At 59.1% G+C, this 9930-nt stretch overlaps 1 protein-coding gene across 2 annotated transcripts in view; it reads right to left on the minus strand.

Annotated features, from left to right (window-relative positions):
* The window catches only part of KIF3C (kinesin family member 3C), a 132094-nt gene extending 124046 nt beyond the window's left edge, over nt 1-8048 (minus strand). The window contains exons 1-2 of one of the 2 annotated variants that reach the window (XM_075595341.1): nt 7502-8048; nt 5928-7401 (exon numbers count right to left, since the gene is read on the minus strand). In XM_075595341.1, the coding sequence (XP_075451456.1) occupies nt 5928-7340 (1413 nt within the window). In that variant the 5' untranslated portion in view covers nt 7341-7401; nt 7502-8048. Of the gene's footprint in view, nt 1-5927 lie in introns of both variants that reach the window. The other variant, XM_075595340.1, reaches the window with a different exon arrangement.
* Nucleotides 8049-9930: the final 1882 nt, after the last annotated feature.

Below are 9930 nucleotides of genomic sequence, written 5' to 3' on the forward strand. Positions count from 1 at the left end.
GTGACGCGCAGTGCCGGGGTGCGGGGGCACGGAGCAGGCGATCACGTGACGCGCAGTGCCGGGGTGCGGGGGCACGGAGCAGGCTATCACGTGACGCACAGTGCCGGGGTGCGGGGGCACGGAGCAGGCTATCACGTGACGCACAGTGCCGGGGTGCGGGGGCACGGAGCAGGCTATCACGTGACGCACAGTGCCGGGGTGTGGGGGCACGGAGCAGGCTATCACGTGACGCGCAGTGCCGGGGTGCGGTGGCACGGAGCAGGCTATCACGTGACGCGCAGTGCCGGGGTGCGGTGGCACGGAGCAGGCTATCACGTGACGCGCAGTGCCGGGGTGCGGGGGCACGGAGCAGGCTATCACGTGACGCACAGTGCCGGGGTGCGGGGGCACGGAGCAGAGTATCACGTGACGCACAGTGCCGGGGTGCGGGGGCACGGAGCAGGCTATCACGTGACGCGCAGTGCCGGGGTGCGGGGGCACGGAGCAGGCTATCACGTGACGCACAGTGCCGGGGTGCGGGGGCACGGAGCAGGCTATCACGTGACGCGCAGTGCCGGGGTGCGGGGGCACGGAGCAGGCTATCACGTGACGCGCAGTGCCGGGGTGCGGGGGCACGGAGCAGGCTATCACGTGACGCACAGTGCCGGGGTGCGGGGGCACGGAGCAGGCTATCACGTGACGCGCAGTGCCGGGGTGCGGTGGCACGGAGCAGGCTATCACGTGACGCACAGTGCCGGGGTGCGGGGGCACGGAGCAGGCTATCACGTGACGCGCAGTGCCGGGGTGCGGTGGCACGGAGCAGGCTATCACGTGACGCACAGTGCCGGGGTGCGGGGGCACGGAGCAGGCGACCACGTGACGCGCAGTGCCGGGGTGCGGGGGCACGGAGCAGGCTATCACGTGACACACAGCGCCGGGGTGCGGGGGCACGGAGCAGGCTATCACGTGACGCGCAGTGCCGGGGTGCGGGGGCACGGAGCAGGCTATCACGTGACGCGCAGTGCCGGGGTGCGGGGGCACGGAGCAGGCTATCACGTGACGCACAGTGCCGGGGTGCGGGGGTACGGAGCAGGCTATCACGTGACACACAGCGCCGGGGTGCGGGGGCACGGAGCAGGCTATCACGTGACACACAGTGCCGGGGTGCGGGGGCACGGAGCAGGCTATCACGTGACGCGCAGTGCCGGGGTGCGGGGGCACGGAGCAGGCTATCACGTGACGCGCAGTGCCGGGGTGCGGGGGCACGGAGCAGGCTATCACGTGACGCGCAGTGCCGGGGTGCGGGGGCACGGAGCAGGCTATCACGTGACGCGCAGTGCCAGGGTGCGGGGGCACGGAGCAGGCTATCACGTGACGCGCAGTGCCGGGGTGCGGGGGTACGGAGCAGGCTATCACGTGACGCGCAGTGCCGGGGTGCGGGGGTACGGAGCAGGCTATCACGTGACGCGCAGTGCCGGGGTGCGGTGGCATGGAGCAGGCTATCACGTGACGCGCAGTGCCGGGGTGCGGGGGCACGGAGCAGGCTATCACGTGACGCGCAGTGCCGGGGTGCGGTGGCATGGAGCAGGCTATCACGTGACGCACAGTGCCGGGGTGCGGGGGCACGGAGCAGGCGATCACGTGACGCGCAGTGCCGGGGTGCGGTGGCACGGAGCAGGCTATCACGTGACGCGCAGTGCCGGGGTGCGGGGGCACGGAGCAGGCTATCACGTGACGCGCAGTGCCGGGGTGCGGGGGCACGGAGCAGGCTATCACGTGACGCGCAGTGCCGGGGTGCGGGGGCACGGAGCAGGCTATCACGTGACGCACAGTGCCGGGGTGCGGGGGCACGGAGCAGGCTATCACGTGACGCGCAGTGCCGGGGTGCGGGGGCACGGAGCAGGCTATCACGTGACGCACAGTGCCGGGGTGCGGGGGCACGGAGCAGGCTATCACGTGACGCGCAGTGCCGGGGTGCGGGGGCACGGAGCAGGCTATCACGTGACGCGCAGTGCCGGGGTGCGGGGGCACGGAGCAGGCTATCACGTGACGCGCAGTGCCAGGGTGCGGGGGCACGGAGCAGGCTATCACGTGACGCGCAGTGCCGGGGTGCGGGGGTACGGAGCAGGCTATCACGTGACGCGCAGTGCCGGGGTGCGGTGGCATGGAGCAGGCTATCACGTGACGCGCAGTGCCGGGGTGCGGTGGCACGGAGCAGGCTATCACGTGACGCGCAGTGCCGGGGTGCGGGGGCACGGAGCAGGCTATCACGTGACGCGCAGTGCCGGGGTGCGGTGGCATGGAGCAGGCTATCACGTGACGCACAGTGCCGGGGTGCGGGGGCACGGAGCAGGCGATCACGTGACGCGCAGTGCCGGGGTGCGGTGGCACGGAGCAGGCTATCACGTGACGCGCAGTGCCGGGGTGCGGGGGCACGGAGCAGGCTATCACGTGACGCGCAGTGCCGGGGTGCGGGGGCACGGAGCAGGCTATCACGTGACGCGCAGTGCCGGGGTGCGGGGGCACGGAGCAGGCTATCACGTGACGCACAGTGCCGGGGTGCGGGGGCACGGAGCAGGCTATCACGTGACGCACAGTGCCGGGGTGCGGGGGTACGGAGCAGGCTATCACGTGACGCGCAGTGCCGGGGTGCGGGGGCACGGAGCAGGCTATCACGTGACGCGCAGTGCCGGGGTGCGGGGGCACGGAGCAGGCTATCACGTGACGCGCAGTGCCGGGGTGCGGGGGCACGGAGCAGGCTATCACGTGACGCACAGTGCTGGGGTGCGGTGGCACGGAGCAGGCTATCACGTGACGCACAGTGCCGGGGTGCGGGGGCACGGAGCAGGCTATCACGTGACGCGCAGTGCCGGGGTGCGGGGGCACGGAGCAGGCTATCACGTGACGCGCAGTGCCGGGGTGCGGTGGCATGGAGCAGGCTATCACGTGACGCGCAGTGCCGGGGTGCGGGGGCATGGAGCAGGCTATCACGTGACGCGCAGTGCCGGGGTGCGGGGGCACGGAGCAGGCTATCACGTGACGCGCAGTGCCGGGGTGCGGGGGCACGGAGCAGGCTATCACGTGACGCACAGTGCCGGGGTGCGGGGGCACGGAGCAGGCTATCACGTGACGCGCAGTGCCGGGGTGCGGGGGCACGGAGCAGGCTATCACGTGACGCGCAGTGCCGGGGTGCGGTGGCACGGAGCAGGCTATCACGTGACGCGCAGTGCCGGGGTGCGGGGGCACGGAGCAGGCTATCACGTGACGCGCAGTGCCGGGGTGCGGGGGCACGGAGCAGGCTATCACGTGACGCGCAGTGCCGGGGTGCGGGGGCACGGAGCAGGCTATCACGTGACGCGCAGTGCCGGGGTGCGGGGGCACGGAGCAGGCTATCACGTGACGCACAGTGCCGGGGTGCGGGGGCACGGAGCAGGCTATCACGTGACGCGCAGTGCCGGGGTGCGGGGGCACGGAGCAGGCTATCACGTGACGCGCAGTGCCGGGGTGCGGGGGCACGGAGCAGGCGATCACGTGACGCGCAGTGCTGGGGTGCGGGGGTACGGAGCAGGCTATCACGTGACGCACAGCGCCGGGGTGCGGGGGCACGGAGCAGGCTATCACGTGACGCGCAGTGCCGGGGTGCGGGGGCACGGAGCAGGCTATCACGTGACGCGCAGTGCCGGGGTGCGGGGGCACGGAGCAGGCTATCACGTGACGCGCAGTGCCGGGGTGCGGGGACACGGAGCAGGCTATCACGTGACGCGCAGTGCCGGGGTGCGGTGGCACGGAGCAGGCTATCACGTGACGCGCAGTGCCGGGGTGCGGGGGCACGGAGCAGGCTATCACGTGACGCGCAGTGCCGGGGTGCGGGGGCACGGAGCAGGCTATCACGTGACGCGCAGTGCCGGGGTGCGGGGGCACGGAGCAGGCTATCACGTGACGCGCAGTGCCGGGGTGCGGGGGCACGGAGCAGGCTATCACGTGACGCGCAGTGCCGGGGTGCGGGGGCACGGAGCAGGCTATCACGTGACGCGCAGTGCCGGGGTGCGGGGGCACGGAGCAGGCTATCACGTGACGCGCAGTGCCGGGGTGCGGGGGCACGGAGCAGGCTATCACGTGACGCGCAGTGCCGGGGTGCGGGGGCACGGAGCAGGCTATCACGTGACGCGCAGTGCCGGTGTGCGGGGTTACGGAGCAGGCTATCACGTGACGCGCAGTGCCGGGGTGCGGGGGCACGGAGCAGGCTATCACGTGACGTGCAGTGCCGGGGTGCGGGGGCACGGAGCAGGCTATCACGTGACGCGCAGTGCCGGGTGCGGGGGCACGGAGCAGGCTATCACGTGACGGGCAGTGCCGGGGTGCGGGGGCACGGAGCAGGCTATCACGTGACGTGCAGTGCCGGGGTGCGGGGGCACGGAGCAGGCTATCACGTGACGCGCAGTGCCGGGGTGCGGGGGCACGGAGCAGGCTATCACGTGACGCACAGTGCCGGGGTGCGGGGGCACGGAGCAGGCTATCACGTGACGCACAGTGCCGGGGTGCGGTGGCACGGAGCAGGCTATCACGTGACGCGCAGTGCCTGGGTGCGGGGGCACGGAGCAGGCTATCACGTGACGCGCAGTGCCGGGGTGCGGGGGCACGGAGCAGGCTATCACGTGACGCGCAGTGCCGGGGTGCGGGGGCACGGAGCAGGATGGCTGAATAACAATGCTTTACGCTGCTGCTGTGAGTGAGCTACTGCAATGAAACCCCGTCACTGGCAGAGAGGCTGGCAGAGAGGCTGGCAGAGAGGCTGGCAGAGAGGCTGGCAGAGAGGCTGGCAGAGAGGCTGGCAGGGAGGCTGGCAGAGAGGCTGGCAGAGAGGCTGGCAGAGAGGCTGGCAGGGAGGCTGGCAGAGAGGCTGGCAGGGAGGCTGGCAGAGAGGCTGGCAGGGAGGCTGGCAGAGAGGCTGGCAGGGAATGGCAGAGAGGCTGGCAGGGAGGCTGGCAGAGAGGCTGGCAGGGAATGGCAGGGAGGCTGGCAGGGAGGCTGGCAGAGAGGCTGGCAGAGAGGCTGGCAGGGAGGCTGGCAGAGAGGCTGGCAGGGAACGGCAGAGCAATGTTTTGCTGGCATTTGTTGCAGATAAGGGGAAGGACAGGACAGTATATAACAGAGGTCTCAAACTCAGTCCTTAAGGGCAACCAACAGGCCAGATTTTATGGATATCCCTGCTTCAGCACAGTCTTCGATTGAGCCACCTGTGCTGAAGCAGGGATATCCATAAAACCTGGCCTGTTGGTGGCCCTTGAGGACTGAGTTTGAGACCTCTGTTATATCGCTTACCCCTGTCGGAAGGCTTATATTTTATTTCCACTACCCACAGACTGGGTTAGAGCAAGATGTCTGCCTGCAACTTCAATACTTCTGGGTCACCACTCAGGCTATTCTCAGTAGCTCAATACATTCCAAGGTGTCTGAATCTGGCCTTATTCTACAGTATAAACTCCTAAATGGCCGTTTTCAGCTGAAAATCCCTATTGAAGGCGATAGAGATATCTGCCCGAACGACCCCGCTTCGCACCCTATAGATTTACCCAATGTGGGCTCCTTATACTAAACTATGCAGCGCCCAAAATCAAGTATTTAAACTAGGGAGTCACCAAATCCAAAGCTGCAATGTCATCTCACAATGATGTCACAGCCTTCTATTGGCTGCTAGAGTGAGGCTGACCTCGGCGGCCATATTGTTTCTCCCGGACAAGAATTGTTCTAAGGGAACTTAAAAATGAAATATCTTAGGAACCATGGGGTTCCTGTAGGTTTGGGTACCGCAGTTCGGCTTTGAGGGAGCCCTTGTTTCCAGTAATATAGAATATATATGTGTGTAACAAAGAAAGCAGCAGCACGAATTGCTGCTTTAACAGAAGTACCAACAAATACATCTTTATTCAGGAGTCAGTAGGACTTACCTTAAATTTTACAGCCAGCAGCTCTGTGGCCTCTTGTTCCTTGGTCAGATCTTCCATCATCTTCTCCTTCTCCTCGATCAGCTTCAGTTTCTCTTCAGCCAGCAAGCTGTGGTCGTCCTGAATGGCGGCCTTCTCCTGCTCCAGCCTCTCAGCCTGCTCCTTCAGGTAACTCCCAATGTTCTTCTCAATTAGGTTATTATCATTCTCTTCCTCTGTCTCTGTGTCCAGAGCACCCTCCCAGTCTCCTGACCTTTTCCTGCGGCTGTTCCTCCTCCTCTTCTTGCTCAGCATCCCTCGCTTTTCCAGCTGGGCCTTCAGCCTGGCAATCTCCTCCTGGAACTCCCTCAACAAGGTGTCCTTCGGATCTTCATTGATTCTGGGTTTGTTCTTGATGTTCTTGGCCCTGTTGGCAAACCTGAGAGTTGACAAGGTCTCATCATAGTGGTGAGATGCTGGGCCCATTGTGGCCACCATGATGGTCTTGGCATTACCACCCAGAGAGTCCTGGAGCAAGCGGGTTAGCTTGGAGTCTCTGTAAGGGGTGTGGGTGCTCTTGCCATCCACCAGCGCTGATATCACATTACCAAGAGCTGAAAGTGAGAGATTAATTTTTGAAGCCTCCTTGGGCCTCTCACCGTTCATCCCCGTTTTGCTCTGTCGCTCACTGCCAGCCAAGTCTACCAGGTTGAGTTTCCCCACTCTGATGTGCTCTTCGCCATCTACGCCTGTTTCACTGCACTCCACTGTGATGACAAAGATGGCATGAGATCTGGAGCTGTGCTCGTTCATGTTGGTGCTGGCAACGGATCGGGACTGGTTGCCTAAGTTCATGACATGCTCTATCTCCTTCACATTTTTGGTCACGAACGAAGAGAGGTCCTTGATATAAACCCCTGACTCAGGATTCTCCTTAAGCTCCAGCTTCCTGTTCTGGTCCTTGCACAAGAGGTCTCTGATCTCCTCCTGGTAGATCTCCAGGTAAGAGGCCCTCACCAGGTACTGCTGGTTTTGGGACCGTGAGATATGGGTGAAAATATGGTCAAAGGAGTTGGGGATCACCCCCTTTTTCTCCGACTCGGCCCAAACACCTTGCATGGTGTAAGTCTTCCCCGTGCCAGTCTGCCCGTAAGCAAAGATGGTCCCATTGAAGCCCTGCAACACGGAATCTATAAGGGGCCTGACAGTCTCGTCGTACAAGTCAGCTTGCTTGGAGTTGGCATCGTACACAGCGTCAAACGTGAATGTTTTGGGCAGTTCCCCAGGAGACGCTCGGGGATGCTGGATGGTCACCTGCCCCAGCTTCACGTCCATAGACACAATCTTGTTGTACCCGGCTGCTTCTTCTTTCCTGTTGGTGGGGCGGCATCGTACCACCACCTTCAGTGCCTCGCTGCTCTTGGTTTTACTGCACATCTTGCTGCCCCCCTCCACTTCTGTGTCTGTCTGGTGCTCTTGTTTATTCCAGGCAGCTCACCTAGGAACACACAGACACACAGAATATTTTTCAGATGCACATATGCCTCGGTAGATTGTATATATATATATATTGGGGTTTTTTCTGCCGGATGCTTCACCTTTTCTTTGCCGAGATGAAGGATTTAATTGGCATAATCCCCTGGCATCGGCTCCTTACAAATTGCAGAATATCCATTGCACACCATCCCTGAGATGCATGCAAAGCAATGCAGTCCCTTCTCAGTACAAAAGGAGCCAAGCGATGTGGACCGCTGCTATATCCTGCGCAAAAAAATAATATATTAACAATAAAAGGATATCATGTAGAAAAGGGCAGGGGGTAGGAGGTACCGCTGTCAGATCTGGGAGATAATCCTCTCTGTGGTTCCTGAGAGGTCGTGGAAACGCCTAGTCTTGTTTTCAGCTGTGGATGCTCATTCATTGCAGTGCGGCCGCTGTCTGTGAGAATGACAGAGGAAAACGGGGACAGAGGATGGGGAGGGATCTGGGAATGATGCTGCTGCTGCTGCTGCTGCTGCTGCTGCTGTATCGCTCTGGGGAGGAGAGAAGGAGAGGGGGGGGGGGGGAGAGATGCTTCCACTGAATGATCTGCTGGCAGAGGAAAACAGGCAGTCAGATAACAGAACAACATACACACATCAGCCTTCTCTGTCATATCACAAGCAACCCACCAGAGGCGGAGCTCCTCCGTCCCATGGGATATGTGCTGTTCTCCTGCGGAGGAATTCTGGGGGCTGTAGTTCTCAGCTGATTAAAGGCAGTGCCACTGACATTGCTCATGTATAATGCAGACTCCTTTTTGCTGGAGCATTCACTGAGTTGTCACTGTTGTACAGAAGACCTTGCTCCATATAACCAGGGACAGGCTCAGACAACTCAATGCAATGGGGACGCCAGGCAGAATGAAAGATGTGGGACTGGCTCTCAATGGCATGGGCTGGCAAGGATCTGGACAGAGGTGGGCAATGCCAGTCCTCAAGAGCACCAATAGGTCATGTTTTCAGGATATCCCTGCTTCAGCACAGGGGCTCATATCTATGAGTGGCTCGGTCAAACACTGAGCCACGGATTACTGAGCCACTGATTGAGCACCTGTGCTGAACCAGGGATATCCTGAAAACCTGGGCTCTTTTAAGGATATCCCTGCTTCAGCACAGGTGGCTCGGTCAAAGACTGAGCCACTGATTACCGAGCCACTGATTACCGAGCCACCTGTGCTGAAGCAGGGATACCCTGAAAACCCAACCTGTTGGTGGCCATTGAGAACTGAACTTGCCGATCCCTGCGTTAACCCCCTCCCTGCCAGTGAAGTCAATCAATCTCCAAGGACCGCAATCAGTGAGATTCGGAGTTCCTGGACCAAAAACATGGGCACAGTGGAACTGATGGTTGCGATCCATGAGAATGCACTGAAACGTACGAGACTCTGATACTAAGAAGGATTGGGGCCGGCCTTAAATCAGAGATTCACAGGAAATCCATGACAGCTGACACAGCAATCTCCAATGACTTGAATAGAAGCTGCATCATCGATAACTGCGCATTAACCTACACCTCACTATATATTATATATTAGCGCCCATTGTGCGACACAAACACATCAAATAGGATCCGACACAAACACATCAAATAGGATCATGTGGAAGTGTGTGTTATATCATTACATTATAACATGATACAATAGGGGCATGTGGAAGTGTGTGTTATATCATTACATTATAACATGATACAATAGGGGCCATGTGGAAGTGTGTGTTATATCATTACATTATAAACATGATACAATAGGGGCATGTGGAAGTGTGTGTTATATCATTACATTATAACATGATACAATGGGCATGTGGAAGTGTGTGTTATATCATTACATATCATTATAACATTATACAATGGGGCATGTGGAAGTGTGTGTTATATCATTACATATCATTATAACATGATACAATAGGGGCATGTGGAAGTGTGTGTTATATCATTACATTATAACATGATACAATAGGGGCATGTGGAAGTGTGTGTTATATCATTACATTATAACATGATACAATGGGGCATGTGGAAGTGTGTGTTATATCATTACATATCATTATAACATGATACAATAGGGGCATGTGGAAGTGTGTGTTATATCATTACATATCATTATAACATGATACAATAGGGGCATGTGGAAGTGTGTGTTATATCATTACATATCATTATAACATGATACAATAGGGGCATGTGGAAGTGTGTGTTATATCATTACATTATAACATGATACAATAGGGGCATGTGGAAGTGTGTGTTATATCATTACATATCATTATAACATGATACAATAGGGGCATGTGGAAGTGTGTGTTATATCATTACATATCATTATAACATGATACAATAGGGGCATGTGGAAGTGTGTGTTATATCATTACATATCATTATAACATGATACAATAGGGGCATGTGGAAGTGTGTGTTATATCATTACATTATAACATGATAAAATAGGAGCATGTGGAAGTGTGTGTTATATCATTACATATCATTA

This window comes from Ascaphus truei, chromosome 4 (genome assembly GCF_040206685.1).
Source record: "Ascaphus truei isolate aAscTru1 chromosome 4, aAscTru1.hap1, whole genome shotgun sequence".
NCBI lineage: Eukaryota > Metazoa > Chordata > Amphibia > Anura > Ascaphidae > Ascaphus > Ascaphus truei.